Source organism: Ovis canadensis, chromosome 3 (assembly GCF_042477335.2).
Source record: "Ovis canadensis isolate MfBH-ARS-UI-01 breed Bighorn chromosome 3, ARS-UI_OviCan_v2, whole genome shotgun sequence".
In the NCBI taxonomy this organism is placed as follows: Eukaryota; Metazoa; Chordata; class Mammalia; order Artiodactyla; family Bovidae; genus Ovis; species Ovis canadensis.
Window position 1 is genome coordinate 178863450 of NC_091247.1, and position 17074 is coordinate 178880523.

At 43.1% G+C, this 17074-nt stretch overlaps 1 protein-coding gene across 1 annotated transcript in view; it reads right to left on the reverse strand.

Annotated features, from left to right (window-relative positions):
* LOC138437605 (putative tetratricopeptide repeat protein 41) overlaps positions 1-17074 on the reverse strand; it is a 77957-nt gene that overhangs the window by 22923 nt on the left and 37960 nt on the right. Inside the window, 3 exon segments of the mRNA XM_069585203.1 lie at positions 514-661; positions 5453-5624; positions 11247-11386. Coding sequence (XP_069441304.1) covers positions 514-661; positions 5453-5624; positions 11247-11386 — 460 coding nt within the window.

Genomic DNA, 17074 nt, shown 5'->3' on the forward strand with positions numbered 1-17074 from the left:
CGTGTCCACAAGTCCATTCTCCACATCTGCATCTCCACTGCTGCCCTGCAAACAGGTTCCTCTCTACCATCTTCTAGATTCCATATATGTGCGTTAACATTCGACATTTGGCTTTTCTCTTCCTGACTTACTTCACTTTGTATGACAGACTCTAGGTCCATCCACATCTCTACTATTGACCTTTCGGGTTGGACAGTTTGTTGCAGAGGGTCCTGTGCAGTATATAACGTTTAGTAGCATTCCTGGCCTGTACCCACTAGCTGCCAGTAGCAATGCCCCCAGTCATGACAAGCTAACATGTCTCCAGACCTTTGCCAAAGGTTCCACAGGGGACAAAACTGCCCATAGTTCAGAACTACTGAACCAGAGGATAGAAATGCTAAAATTCAGCCTTTCTTAACTCAATCAGCCAGGTGGGACGTGGATTGGCAAGTATGGATTAAGTAGATTAATTGTAACAATAACAGCTAGTACAGAAAACTAAGACATTTTTCAAGAAAAACACACGCTTACGTTAAAACACCTTCGGTGTACTTCATGGTAGCCTGGTCACAGGGATTGCTGTCCAGTGAGCTGGACATTTCGGTAGCACATTGCAAAATATGGTTTTCTTTTAAGTACTCCTCAGTTGCTGACTTTGCCAGGTTGTTCAGCACTCTGCCTGCAGGGAATACATTTTGGCAAAGAAATGATGCTCAAGGCTTTTTCCTACAGAAGAGTTAAGAAGTCACTAGGCAGAGCATTTGGTAGCATTTCTTCATCGCTGCCAATAGTTGGGATTTTTTCTTAATAAATCAATTACTGACCGACATTGCATGGGACTTGGTTTTCAAGTAACAAATTTTGTATGTGGGTAGCAGTTATGGGGCCAAGAAACAAAGACAATAGATTGAAACCAAATTCAAGTCTATTTTACAAATGAACAGGTCAGAAATAGAGAATATGGATGTAGTGAGACCAACTATCATGTGGTAACCGAGTTCTACAAAAGGCAGCTGGTACAGCCTTGAATAAGGAACAATGAAACATTAAAGCCTTATGACAGAAACACATGAATAAGCCCCATAAACCTAGTTAATAAATAACGTGCTGTACCTAGATACACATCAAATGTACCCTTTGCAGAGGCCTAAGATTTTGCGAGTTATTTTGAGTTAGATATGCTAACAATAAGAGACTTCTAAAAAGTAGAAAGTTTTATGGTTTTCCAAAGTGAAAATGAAAGTCACTCAGTCATGTCCAACTCTTTGCAACCCCATGAACTATACAGTCCATGGAATTCTCCAGGCCAGAATACTGGAGTGGGTAGCCATTCCCTTCTCCAGGCAATTTTCCCAACCCAGAGATCAAACCCAGGTCTCCCACATTGCATGCAGATTCTTTACCAGCTGAGTCACCAGGGAAGTCCACGATTTTCCAAGCCACACTCTATTATACTGAAATGAAGTCGCTCGGTCATGTCCGACTCTTTGCGACCCCATGGACTGTAGCCTACCAGGTTCCTCCATCCATGGAATTTTCCAGGTAAGAGTACTGGAGTGGGTTGCCATTTCCTTCTCCAGGGGACCTTCCCCACCCAGGGATCGAACCCGGGTCTCCCGCATTGCAGATAGATGCTTTATCGCTTTACCATCTGAGCCACCAGCGAAGCCCACACTCTATTATGGAAAGAGATAAAACTATAATTATGCTTCTAGAAGGTGTTATTAGAGTATTGCTAGCAGTAAACAAGGCAGATTTAACTCCCTATACTATGGAATTCAGCTTTAACCATAAAAGATTACCATTAAATTATCAAAAAAGCATCCCATCATTGATAGCACCTGATTCGTTGCCCAGCTGGCTCTAGGAGGCCAGTCCTGGAACCCACAGAAGTATCGCTGGTTTCCACATGGGTTTCCTCTGCTCACCACGGTCCCAGCATGCCTGCAACCAGGCCTGCCTGCATTAGGATGATGACTTAGAAGCCAGCCTCTACATGTGGAGCATTCCATTCAGTTCCGTTCAGTCGCTCAGTCGTGTCCAACTCTTTGTGACCCCATGAATCGCAGCACGCCAGGCCTCTCTGTCCATCACCAACTCCCGGAGTTCACTCAGACTCATGTCCATCGAGTCGGTGATGCCATCCAGCCATCTCATCCTCTGTCGTCCCCTTCTCCTCCTGCTCCCAATCCCTCCCAGCATCAGAGTCTTTTCCAATGAGTCAACTCTTCGCATGAGGTGGCCAAAGCACTGGAGTTTCAGCTTTAGCATTAGAGCTTTATAAAGGCCAACACTAGAAGAGATTCTGCACAGCAACGAGTTGTGCAGACAGGCCTTAGGGCCAGACAAGCCTGGACAAGCAGTCAGATAGGCCTCTCAGACTCGTGGCACCAGAGGTGCCAGCGCTGGGAGCTGACGTACTTTATTTCATCTCTCTGACCTTCAGTTTCCTCATCTGTAAAATGGGAGTAACTGTATATACCACAGGAGGTATACCAGAAGACAAAAGAGATCATGAGCATGAAGTGCTTTGTACCTAGTGAGCATGAAATGAATGCTAACTATTACTGTCAAGGTGGATTTACAGGTGAAATGCAGAGAGAGTAACTAACTTTCCCAAGGTGACCTTAAATCTTACAGCAGACTGTAAAGATAGTGGTAATTCTCCATGCCAGCCTGTGCCCAGCTCTCTCCTTGGTAATGCCACTCTGCACCTCCTCCCATCCAGAGGTCAGAGTCTCTTTCTTGGCCCCGGACTGAAGCCTAGCAACTTGTTGTGACCAATTACACGCAGAGTAAGAGGGTGCTGTGCCAGTTCTGTTTAGGCGTAAACGTGTGCTCTCACTCTCAGAATTCTGCAGGCCCCCAGGGGAGCAGGACTGGACTATTTCCTGAATGATGAGCAGCTAGCTCGTGCCCAGAACCCTGTTGCCACCAGACATCAGGGTGAGGTGTTCTGAGAGTTGGAGCTCACTGGCCCTGCCAGCTGGGTTGCTTGCATGAGCCCAGCCCAGATGAGGGGGATCCCCTTGGTGGCCCATAGCCATGGGCAACAACAAGTGGTTGTTGGTTTTTGACCTGCTGAGTTTCAGGGTGGTTTGCTATACAACAGAAGCTAATTGACATAGCTATTTAAATATGACATAAATCTAGAGTCCTTATGCCTTGTCTGATTGTAAACCTTTCCCAGCATCAGGGTCTTTTCAAATGAGTCAGCTCTTCACATCAGGTGGCCAAAATATTGGAGTTTCAGCTTCAACATCAGTCCTTCCAATGAACATCCAGTACTGATTTCCTTTAGCATGGACTGGTTGGATCTCCTTGCAGACCAAGGGACTCTCAAGAGTCTTCTCCAACACCACAATTCAAAAGCATCAATTCTTCTGCGCTCAGCTTTCTTTATAGTCCAACTCTCACATCCATACAAGACCACTGGAAAACCATAGCCTTGACTAGATGGACCTTCGTGAACAAAGTAATGTCTCTGCTTTTTAATATGCTGTCTAGGTTGGTCATAACTTTCCTTCCAAGGAGTAACTGTCTTTTAATTTCATGGCTGCAGTCACCAACTGCAGTCATTTTGGAGCCCAAAAAAATAGTCTGCCACTGTTTTCACTGTTTCCCATCTATTTTCCATGAAGTGATGGGACCAGGTGCCATGATTCTAGTTTTCTGAATGTTGAGCTTTAAGCCAACTTTTTCACTCTTCTCCTTCACTTTCATCATGAGGCTCTTTAGTTCTTCTTTGCTTTCTGCCATAAGGGTGGTATCATCTGCTTATCTGAGCTTATTGATATTTCTCCTGGTAATCTTGATTCCAGCTTGTGCTTCATCCAGCCCAGCATTTCTCGTGATGTATTCTGCATATAAGTTAAATAAGCTTGGTGACAATATACAACCTTGATGTACTCCTTTTCCTATTTGAAACCTGTCTGTTGTTCCATGTCCAGTTCTAACTGTTGCTTTCTGACCTGCATACAGATTTCTCAAGAGGCAGGTCAGTTGGTCTGGTATTCCCATCTCTTTCAGAATTTTCCACAGTTTATTGTGACCCACACAGTCAAAGGCTTTGGCATCGTCAATAAAGCAGAAATAGATGTTTTCCTGGAACTCTCTTGCTTTTTCAATGATCCAGAAGATGCTGAAATTTGATCTCTGGTTCCTCTGCCTTTTCTAAATCCAGCTGGAACATCTTGAAGTTCATGGTTCACATATTGCTAAAGCCTGGCTTGGATAATTTTAAGCATTACTTTGCTAGCGTGTGAGATGAGTGCAATTGTGTAGTAGTTTGAGCATTCTTTGGCATTGCCTTTCTTTGGGATTGGAATGAAAACTGACCTTTTCCAGTCCTGTGGCCACTGCTGAGTTTTCCAAATTTGCTGGCATATTGAGTGCTGCACTTTCACAGCATCATCTTTTAGGATTTGAAATAGCTCAACTGGAATTCCATCACCTCCACTAGCTTTGTTCGTAGTCATACTTCCTAAGGCCCACTTGACATCGCATTCCAGGATGTCTGGCTCTAGGTGAGTGATCACACCATCATGATTATCTGGGTCATGAAGATCTTTTTTATACTCTTCTGTGTATTCTCACCTCCTCTTCTTAATATCTTCTGCTTCTGTTAAGTCCATACGATTTCTGTCCTTTATCGACCCCATCTTTGTGTGAAATGTTTCCTTAGTATCTCTAATTTTCTTGAAGAGATCTCTATTCTTTCCCATTCTATTGTTTTCCTCTATTTCTTTGCATTGATCATTGAGGAAGACTTCTTATCTCTCCTTGCTATTCTTTAGAACTCTGCATTCAAATGGGTATATCTTTTCTTTTCTCCTTAGTTTTTTACGTCTCTTCTTTTCACAACTATTTGTAAGGCCTCCTCAGACAGCCATTTTGCTTTTTTGCATTTCTTTTTCCTGGGGATGGTCTTGATCCCTGTCTCCTCTACAATGTCACAAACCTCCATCCATAGTTCATCAGGCACTCTATCAAATCTAGTCCCTTAAATCTATTCCTCACTTCCACTGTATAATCATAAGGGATTTGATTTAGGTCATACCTGAATGGTGTAGTGGTTTCCCCTACTTTCTTCAAGTCTGAGAGTCAAAAAATAAAAACAAACTTAACAAGTAAATAAAAGCAATGAGCCTAAAAATAAAAATAATAGATAAATAAATGAGAGCAAAAGACAGAAGTGGAGAGGCAGGATTTGAAGCCAGAAAGGCTGGCTTCACAGCCAGTGGTCCCCTTACTGCTCAAAGCAGCAGGAGGTGTGTCACAACAGCCTCCCACATGCTAAAAGGATGGTCTGTCAAAGGAGGTGTGCTCAGGGTTAACCCTCACATGCCCACCAAAAAAATCAAGCAAACAAAGCTCACATGCCCGGTTCCCTGTCTTCATGGTTGGTAAGAGCCCAGGAGTCTGACTCTGAACCACAAGAAGTGATGCCCTCTCCATGTGCCCACCCTACCTTTTTGCTTCACCAAGTCCTGGTTGTCTTTTAAATTTCTGGATGAAAATTCCATCAGGTTGAACCACGCTTTCTGGAAATACTGGAAGCCTTCCTGAGTCATCCCTATTTCCAGACAGAGCTCCCCAATAGCATTCTGTACTCTGGGAAGCATTGTGGTCATGGACTGACTCTACACATAAGGAAAGAGAACACACTCATGAGGGGACACAGCATGAGACCAGGCACAGCCACCAGATACCCACCGGAGAAAGCTCACTGCATAATGAACTCGCAAAAGATGGCACGCTTCACAGCAGGTCTCGGGGAATTTTAAATACTTACAGAATGATTGTTACAGTCACACGTTTATGGGGAGACACTGCAAACCAAAACTAATCTTTGGAACATGTTTCCACAAGTTGTTAGTTAATGGTAATTTTTTTTTTGAAGGTGAGAATAACATGCTGATGTCTCACATCTATTAAAGCTCACGGAGGAGGTGTTTAAAATCCAGTCGAACACCTAAAATCACCATCTGTGTGACTCTTGAATTCAACTGTGACCAGAGATCTGCTAACTTTATGGGGGTTTGTTTGGCTTGGGTTTTTTTGTTTGTTTATGTTTTGGTTTTTTTTTTTTTTTCTAAATTGGATCTTCGTTGCGGCATGTAGAGTCTTTCATTGCAGCACATGGACTCTAGTTGTGGTGCATGGTCTTAGTTGCTCTGGGCAAGTGGAATCTTACCTTCTTGACCAGGAATCAAACCCACATCCCCTGCATTGCAAGGTGGATTCTTAACCACTGGACCACTACGGAAGTCCCTGCTAACTTCATGTTTGATACATTTTTGCTTAAATACTGAACTTCAATTCTCTTTCCTGGTTTAGCATGTTTGTTTCAGGGATACTTAAACTTCATTAACTTAAATCACATCTCTATCAAAACCTTATCAATACAGAAGAATACACTAGTTGGTTATAATCTTTTAAAAGAGAACTAGTGATGAGTTATCTTATTATTAATATCTCATTTCAGAAAACTTAATATTAACAAGAGTATCTGTGAATATGTTTGGCAATTAATAGGCCCTATTCAAATAGACAGCAGTACCATTATCAATGGTTATGTAATACTTCATGCTGTACTGAAATGTACTGACTGACTGAGCCTGTCTCCATCATGGGAATTCTTTCTGCTCTCCTGCACCTACTGAATACTATCTTCTGCAGCTTGACCCAGAGCTTTCCAGTAAGTGTCCTGCAAACACGTTATAGCTACTCTGAAATGATGACCTCAGTCCTGAAGGCAGCTGGGAGTGGTGTGGAGTCCATGGGCTTATAGACCTGTAGTCTTTTACACTCCCTCATGGCTATCCTTCAAAAAGCCCCCATTCTCAGCAGCTGTCCTAGATCTCAGCCCTAGTGCTCACACTGTCCATCCTCCACTTCAAGATGGCCTGCATGCTGACTTTACTGAGATCAAGACTACTCTGAAAGATTGCCCTCAGATATTGATTAAGATTATGACTGGGTACAAGTAACAGAAATCCCATATTAACAGTGGCTTGATTTCTCTCTAGTGCAACCATCAGGAAGTGGATGACACACCATAATGTCAGAGACATGGTTTCTCTAATCTCTGTTTGACCTTGCCTGACCTCCATTCCCAAGGATGCCTCTTGATCTAAAATGGCTGCTCCATCTCCAGCCATCACATCCACAATCCAAACAGCAGCAAGGAGAAAAGAGGAAAGGGAGACTTCTCAGAAGTTATCCTCAGCACCTCGATTTAAATCCTATCAGCCAAAACTTAGGCAGGTACTCGTACCTTGCTTCAACGGATGATGGAAGATGTAGTCTTCTTTCCAGTCGTTTGATGAGGAGGGTGGGGACATAACTTACAATGAAAGGGGGACCAGATATTGGGAAATTACAGTCTCTGGTATGCCTCACTTCCCTTTTCTTTTTAATTTAAAATTAGCAGTGCTTTCACCCATTTTCTTCCTTCCTGTCTATTCCAGAGGAAGGGATACCCAATCTCCTTACCAAGGGCTTGCTCCTTCCCTAGCTCTTGGGAATCATGTCCTCCTCGCCACGTCCCCACCAGCATCTCCAATCCACCCCTCTCCCTGGGTCATTTCCTGCTCCACACAAATAGATATATCCTAGATCAAACCTAACTTGAACCTGGTAATAGCCTGATTGTTCATCTTTTACTGACACTTCTCAAACGGGTATCAGTGCATGCACATTCCCATTTCATTATCACACATTCACCTCTTAAGCTCTGCAGACTGGCTCTTCCCACTACACCCCCCTTCCATCTCAGGAGTTACCACTGACTGTCAATCACCAGGCCCAGGGTCCTTCTTTCAGTCCTCATTTGTCCAGACCTCTAAGCAACAACTGATGCTATTAGCCACTCCCACTTTGATTTAGAGGAACTAGGCTGTCCTGATTCTCTTCCAATATCTCACCCCTATACAGGTTCTTTCCCTTTGCTCCTTTTAAGGGTAATTTCCCAATAACCAATTCCTACTGTCAATCAGAGATCCTGTTTCCTCTTGTGGTTTCAGCATCCACATGTATGTAGACATCTCTCCAGTCTCTTTCCAGATTTCCAATCCTGCATTTCCCAGCTGGCTTGACACTCCACCTGGATATCTTTCCTGAACTGCAGACTCAGCAGTGTAAATGTTAAAAATTCATCATCATCCCTCCAAAACCAGGTTCCTCTTTGAATTCCCCCAAGTCCATCAACCAGACTCAGATCCTCAGGGTTTCCTTGGTTTCTCCCCATGTCATGGCCATGTTTTCAATCAGCCTGAGTGGGGCAGAACCCCTAGCCCAGGGAGGATGACAGCTCCCAACCCATCACCAGGCCAGGGTGGTCCTTTCTCCCTGACCACATTGCCAGAAATACTAATTGGTCAAATGCAGCTATATACTGTCAGCATCTTCTTTACGAAGACATGTCTTTTATTTCCCTCTTGCTCCAGACCATCTGCTCCTTGAGGGCAGAGACCCTGTGGCCCAAGAACTGAGCCTTATGGTTTGTGGGTATTCAGTAAGCATTTGTTGATCTGCACAATGATTGTGAAGCGTTCTTGGGCCATGGTCTGTACTGGCTTCCACCTATGGAGCCCTGACCAAGCGAAACTCTCACCGTACATGACTTCAGTGGATATTTACGGAAACCCTAGGAAACGGGGATTATTACTTCTCTCTTACAGGCAGGGAAGCTGAGGCTCAATGAGGTTACATCAATCACCCGAGTTCACATGACTGGCAAACAGGAGAACAAGGGTGTCCAACACAGACTGGCCTGTCTCCAAAGCTCTGCTCTGCACTTTTTCTTAACAAGCAGGCCTCTGATGCACAAACAGAGGCCCCATCACACAAGCATCCTTTAGTTTTCCTGTGGCCCAGTGGACCTACTGTTAAGTACTAAAGAGAGGGTCATGAGACTTAGTGTTTTAGTAAGCATACTTACTACTTTAAATCAGGGTTTCTCAGCTTCAGCACGATTGATTTCTGTGCCATATAATACTTTGCTCTGGGTGGGTGCAGGGTCAGGGGCAGGGCTGGTCTGGGCAGTGTAAAACGTATAGAGCATCCCTGGCCTCTACTCACTAGATGCCATTAGCAACCGCCCCTCCCAGGTTGTGACAACCAAAAATGTCTCTAACATCGCCAATCTTCCTTCAGAAACAAAACTGTCTCCCAGATGAAAACCCCTGCATCAAAATTTTAAAATAACCTAATGGAAAGAAATTACAAAAGTGGTGTGGTACAGAATGTATATAGCACAAATAACAAGCTCTTTCCCCTCAAAAATATTCAGCACATGTTTCAAAGAAGTTGTTATTGCCAAAAATAGTTTTAGAACTTCTCTTTTGGAAGTGCCTTCAGAGCCTAAAAATAATTTTTTTAGTCTCCGTGGTAGTTAGTCCTAAAGCACTGTTGCAAAAATATTTTGAGAATAAAATCATAAGATTGATGCCTCTGAAAGGAGTGCTCTGAAGTGGGAAATCCTCTCTGAATGTCTCAGCTTTGTCACACTTCCTGAGCAGCCACCGCCTCCCTTCACCCCACCTACTCCATAGGTTACGCTTCATAACTGATGGAAATGCTGGCAGTGACTTCTAGCTAGACTAGGAGCTCTATGAGGGTAGAAACCTCACCCGCTGCTATCACCCCAACTCCCAGCACAGAGCTCAGGCTGGGCAAGACCCTCAGTGAAGGTTTGGTGAGCGGATGTCTGAGTGACTAGGTGAATGAATAAATGAATGGCCAAGTGAGAGAATGAGTGAGTAAATAAATGAATGGCTAAGTCGACAGATGAGTGAATGAATGAGCGAGTGAGCGAGTGAGTGAGTGAGTGGATGAATTAGCAAATGGCTCAGTGAACAAGTAAGGCAATGGCTGGATGAATGAGTAAAGGGGGACTGAGTGAGAAAATGAGCGAGTGGGTGAGTGAGTGACTGAGTGAATGAACGAATAAGTGAGTGACTGAGAGAATGGCTGAAATCAGGCCCCCAGTGATGACCTAGTAACATAATTGGTGCTTTCCAAGAAGACACGTCAGGGATGAAAACTTGGACCTCATGAGGAAAAACATTTGGTACAGGGGGAATTCCATAATCATAAGATATCAGAGAATCACTGGACTCTACTCTGTCAAAATGCAGAAGAGGCCGAGATAGCTCAAATCAAATGCATTGTCTATAACCTAGGCCTCGGTTACTTTTTAACCCAGGGATGGTAATAAACGGAGCTTAAGACCTCATTATGTGCACACGCTGTGCGAAGCGCTTTGTGCACCTGCTCACTTCACCCTGTTAACAGCTCTTGAGACAGATCTCAGAACCCTCAACAATGAAGAACTCTGAGTCAGAGGTTCACATTCTTGCCAAAGTTGCACAGCATTAAGTGCCAAAGCACTTTAAATTTGGGTCAGTCTGTAAATAGCCCAGGCTCCTGCACTACTCCAATGCTACCTTCTAAGGACACAAAGTATTGCAAATTCAAGTTGGCTCATTGATTCATTTGTCACATTTACTAAGCACTGAAGAGGCTGTAATACAGCATGGAAGATAAATAAGCACAGCCTCTGTAATAAAGGGACTTGCAGATCTAGGGTCTTACACGTCTCTTTAGATGGAATTCCTTTTAGAAAGATGTGCGTTGATGGGACACAAACAGACCTTCATGAGAAGGTGAAGGCCTTTGTTTTCGAGCAAAAATAGCTTTGACTTGGGTTATACTACCCTTGGTCCAAAAATTACTAGAATTGGTAGATAGTTTTTAAAGGGCCATTAAATGTCATCCTAAGAACAGTTATAGTTTTAGGTTATGAGTGAAAGTTTCATTGTATTCAACAAGCCCAAAAGTTTCTGTTTTGGGAAATGTAAATCAATAATAGGAACAAAATAATCAACCTTCCCCAACATCTTTCTGAAAAGTATAACCAACTCTTTAACTAGTATTTTATTAGTTTATTTCAATCCACTGCTCACTTTACCCCTTGTTTTTTAACATTCCTCTTCTCCTCCAAAATGACACCTATTGGTATTCATTCATTCAATCATACCTCCCATCTACTTATTGCTTGTCATCACTAATACACAGTTTGGGGCACAGATTAAAATCAAAGATTCCTCACTGACCAACATAAGTAATGAGTATTTATTACTCATTAGTTCCTCTCCTTCTGGATGAAATTGTAAATGAACAAAGGTAAATGATACCTGAAAATATCTAAAATAAACTGAATAACAATTGAGGATTTAAAAAATTATTTCCCAATTTACCTGCAGTAACATGTTCTCAATGCTCAAGAATAACTCTTCTGCTTCGCTGGTCTTGCCCAGAAGCTTCAGAAATCTTGCAATAAAGAATATTAATCGGCATTTGTCAGCAGCAGTAACCTTAAAAAGCCTGCATTCCAACACTAGAATGGAAAGAAAAGTCAATAATCCTAAAGCATATTTGGAGAGGAACAAAGAGTGCCTATCATTTAATCTTGATAAAAGAGTTAAACATTAAATACTTATCTCTATTTCACTGTTTCTCTCTCAAAGGATCAGCACACCTGCTTTTATTAATATTAAGGTTTACATATATTACTGAGTATCTTAAACTACGGCATCAAAAACAAGTCTAGGCCTTTGACTAACTTCCATAAGTAAATTTTGAAAACCAAGCAGTCAAAAAAGAGTATTTCTATAGCTCAATCCGTATGTTGTTGTCATTTGTATTTGAGAGTGATTTTCGGGCAATAAATAAAAGGCATTTAAATTTCTTACACAATTCTGCCCTCTGTTGCAAATGTCTTGAATTACTGGCTTTAGCAGAAAGAACAAAATGCTAGAAGAACAAAATAGGGAGCATACGTGTGTGTGTGTGTGTGTGTGTGCGCGCGCGCGTCATGTCTAACCCTTTTGTGACCTCCTGGACTGTAGGCTGCCAGGCTCCTCTGTCCATGGAACTTTCCAGGCAAGAATACTGGTGGGTTGCCATTTCCTATTCCACACCGTATCATATACGAATGAAAAAAATACAGAATTTTTGAACTTGAAGACTCACATACATGGTAGCACAGAGTCATCATTTTCAGAAATTCTCTTTCCAAATGTGCCAGTATCTAAATGCTACATTTGTCCATTTGTTACATTTCAAACTGGTGTGCTTAATGTGTCTGGAACAAATAAATTCTTTTTTGCAAACAGACAGATCTTTTATTAAACAGTCAGTGGATAGTACACTCCCAAGACCTGGGACGGGCCAACCCCAAAGGAGAGGCTAAAACAAATATATTCTTATTCCTCATCTGTTCCTCTGGACAAACTGTTGGCCACCCAGACCTTGGGTATCCTCTTGCTTTCTTTCTGCCAACTTTTTGGTGGATCCTCATTCATGCACAGAATAAATGTTAAGTGAGCATCAACATGTCAGGCATCATTCCACGCTCTGAACACCAAGCACAGCAGACACGGGTGTAGGCCTCAGCATTGGGAGGCCTCCAGGAGCCTCTGAACCACAGCTCTGGTACCTCGGGCTGGGGAGCAAAACTAAACAGGACCAGGGGAGAAAGAGTGCTGAGGGCCAGAGTCCAAGACGCCTGTCTGCGGTGGTCTTCTCAGCAAAGTGGCCTGAGGTGGGTAAGAGAACTGAGGGGTCGAACTAAGAGACGGGGGAACCCTAAGAACCAGAAGTAGCTGCTCAGAGCAGACAGAAAAGGGCAGTGTGGGGGCTTCCCCGGTGACTTGCTCAGGGGTAGAGAATCTGCCTGCCAGGGCAGCAGACATGGGTCTGACCCCTGATCTGGGAAAATCCCACGTCATGGAGCAACTAAGCCTGGGAGCCACAACTACCGAGCCTGTGCTCCAGAGCCTGTGCTCTGCAACAAGAGAAGCCGCCTCAAGGAGGAGGCATACGCTGCAACTAGGGCGCGGCCCCTGCTCACCAAAACTAGAGCAAAGCCGTGCGGCAACAAGGACCCAGCACGGTCAATAAAAAAGAAAGTTATAAATCACCTGCCTCCATCCACTAAAATAAGACCATTTTTAAAACAGGAAAAAAAAAAGAAAAGAGTAGTATGGACACAACTAAGGGATGAGACCCTGCCCACAAGTGGGGCTCTCACACATTCCAGGGGGTTACTGAGTCCAGGTTCCCGTCAGGAGCTCGGGTTGGGAAGGAGGGTGTCCACCACTAAGCGACTATTCAGCATCTCCATCGTGCTTGGTGCTATTCCAGGCACTGGAGACACAGCAGTGAGCAGGAGAGAGGAGAGCCCTACTCTCCAGGAGCTGCTATTCCAGCAGCTGAAAGGGTGAGAGTCAGGGGAGAGGGGAACAGAGATCCAGGATTAAAAAAGGAAACAAGGCAAACTCTGGCAGCTGTGATAGTTATGCCAAGAATTAAAACACGCTAACAGAGAATGACCACGTGCAACGCTCAGCTAGAAGGCCACCCTGAGACGTGACCCTGCGGCTGAGGTCCAAAGAACCAGAAAGAACCGGCACTACAGTGAGTGGGAGGAACGTTCCGGGCAGAGGGAACAGCTGATGCCAAGGCCCAAAGGCAGAATGTACTTGAAGGACAGAAAGAAGGCCAAGGAGGCTGGCATCCCAAGGCCCAGGGGAAGAATCATACAAAATGATGCTACCCAGGCATGTGGGGGCCAGGCTGTACCAGGCAGTGTAGGCTAAAGTGAGGTATTTAGATTTTAGTATAAGTTTAACAGCAGGCCAGTGGAATTTTCTTAATCTGCCATGTGACATGATCTGGTTTACGTTCCTAAAAACTCATCTTGACGACTATGAAGACAATTGATTTTGTAGGAACAACAGTGAAAGTGGGGATGGGGGGGTTGGGAGGTCCGAGGGGGAGGGGATGTAAGTATATAAATAGCTGATTCTCACCACTGCAGAGACTAACAACATTGTAAAGGAATTATATTCCAATTAAAAAAAAAAATGGAAGTAGGAAGACCACTTAGGAGACTGTTACAACAGGCCAAGGGAGAGGTGATAGTGACCAAGGCTCACTAGAGTGATCTCATTGTAGACCTGAAGTTAATATGACCCCTCTAACTTCAACATCATCCTGAGAGTCCCAGCTAGTGCAGTAAGACAGGAAAAGGAAATACAAGATATACACGTTGGGAAGGAAGAAATAAAAGTCTTTCTTTACAAATGATATGATCATCCATGTAGAAAAACCCAAAAAATAAACTTAAATGCTCCCGAAACATATACATTACTATATTAAAATAGACAGCCAGTGGGAATTTGCTGTATGACGCAAGAAACACAAACCTGGTGTTTTGTGACAACTGAGAGGTGTGGAACAGGGTGGGAGGTGGGACGGAGATTCAAGAGGGAGGGGACATATTTATACTCATGGCTGATTCCTGTTGATGTATAGCAGAAACCAACACAATATTGTAACTATCCTCCAATTTAAAAAAAGAAAACAACAAGAAATAAGTTAATACTTCAGTCAGTTCAGTTCAGTCGCTCAGTCGTGTCCAACTCTTTGCGACCCCGGGAATCGCAGCACGCCAGGCCTCCCTGTCCATCACCAACTCCTGGAGTTCACTCAAACTCACATCCATCGAGTCGGTGATGCCATCCAGCCATCTCATCCTCTGTTGTCCCCTTCTCCTCCTGCCCCCAATCCCTCCCAGCATCAGGGTCTTTTCCAATGAGTCAACTCTTCACATGAGGTGGCCAAAGTACTGAAGTTTTAGCTTTAGCATCAGTCCTTCCAAAGAACACCCAGGACTGATCTCCTTTAGAATGGACTGGTTGGATCTCCTTGCAGTCCAAGGGACTCTCAAGAGTCTTCTCCAACACCACAGTTCAAAAGCATCAATTCTTCAGCACTCAGCTTTCTTCACAGTCCAATTCTCACATCCATACTTAGTTGTTATTTAAAAAAACTTCTGGAACTAGAAAGCAATTATAGCAAGGTTATAGGATACAAGGTTAATATTCAAAAGTCATTGCTCTCTTATGAAACAGCAATGAACAACTGGAATTAGACATTTAAAACAAAATAGCACACCAAAAATGAAGTACTTAGGTATAAATCTAACAAAATATGTATATGATATATATGCATAATACTGCTAACTTCTGATGAAAGATATTAAAGAAAATCTAAATAAATAGATGCAGCTTCCCTAATAGCTCAGTTGGTAAAGAATCTGCCTGCAATGCAGGAGACTCCAGTTTGATTCCTGGGTTGGGACGATGACCTGGAGAAGGGAAAAAGCTACTCACTCCAGTATTCCGGCCTGGAGAACTCCCTGGACGGTATAGTCCATGGAGTCACAAAGAGTTGGACAGGACTAAGCAACTTTCACTTTCATTTGGGCTTCCCTGGTGGCTCAGACAGTAAAGCGTCTGCCTGCAGTGCAGGAGACCCAGGTTCGATCCCTGGGTTGGGAAGATCCCCTGGAGAAGGAAATGGCAATCCATTCCAGTACTCTTGCCTGGAAAATCCCACGGACGGAGGAGCCTGGTAGGCTACAGTCCATGGGGTTGCAAAGAGTCGGACACAACTGAGAGAAAAACAGATATACCATGTTGATGGATTGGAATACTCAACACTGTTAAGATATTTGACCAATAGATTCAATGCAATCCCATTAAAAATCCTCTATAGACGTCCAACCAACTTTTGACAAAGGAGCAGAAACATTTCAATAGAGATAATTTAATCAACAAATGGTGCTGGAAAGTTTGAACATCCATGTGTAAAAAGAAATTAATCTAGACACAGACATTACACTTTTCACCAAAAATTACTCAAAATGGATAACAGACCTAAATATAAAATGAAATATTAGAAAACATTTAGAAGGAAATGCTAAAGAAAAGCTATGTGACCTTGGATTTGGTGATGACCTTAAACACAACATCAAAAGCACAATTCATGAAAAAACATTGTTAGACTTTATTAAAATTTAAAACTTCTCTGTGAAAAGTACAATTAAGAGACTGAAAAAACAAGCCACATATTTGTGGATAAAATATATGTTTTAATAAAATATATATCTGATAAAAGATTTCTATCCAAAATAAACAAAACACTCAAACTCAACAATAAGACATGTAAAGATGTTCAACATTGTCATTGCTGCTGCTGCTGCTAAGTTGCTTCAGTCATGTCCAACTCTGTGCAACCCCATAGACGGCAGCCCACCAGGCTTCCCCATCCCTGGGATTCTCCAGGCAAGAACACTGGAGTGGGTTGCCATTTCCTTCTTCAATGCATGAAAGTGAAAAGTGAGAGTGAAGTCGCTCAGTCGTGTCCAACTCTAGTGACCCCATGGACTGCAGCCTACCAGGCTCCTCCGTCCATGGGATTTGCCAAGGAAGAGTACTGGAGTGGGGTGCCATTGCCTTCTCCGAACATTGTCATTAGGTAATTGCAAATTAAAACAACAATGGAAGGTATCACCACATACTTATTAGAATGTCTAAAATTAAAAAATTGACATACCAAATACTAGCAAGGATACAGAAAAGCAGAAACTCATTCATTGCTAGTGAGTCTGGCAGTTTCTTACAAAGGTAAACACAGTCTTATCATGCAATCCAGCAATCATGTTTCTAGGTATTTACACAACTGATTTAAAAACTTGCATGCAAATGTTTATAGCAAATGTTTGTCCTTCAATAAGTGAACAGGTAAACCGTGGTACATTTGTACCCTGGAATATTATTCAGCATTAAAAAGAAATGAAATGTCAAGCCATGAAAGGAAACTTAAATGCATATTCGAATCACAATTGTGAGCAGGATTCCTGACAGCTTAGAGAAAGGCAGTGGTGGTAGAGGTGGACATGTTTGAGAAACATTTAGGAATAAAAAACGCCAGGACTCAGTAATAAAATGCACGTGGGGAGAGGAAAAGGAGAGGTAAGTATCAAGGATTACTCCAACGTGGCAAATTGAGAGACAGCCCCTGGAACACATCCTGTTTTGGAGAGACGTTCATGAGTTCAGTTTTAGATGTGTTGGGTTTGAGGAGCTTTGAAGGCATCAGGAAGTGGAATTAAGTAGGTAGCTAGATAGATGGATTTGGGAATCAGAGGATAAGCGTAGCTGGGCAAGTAAATCTG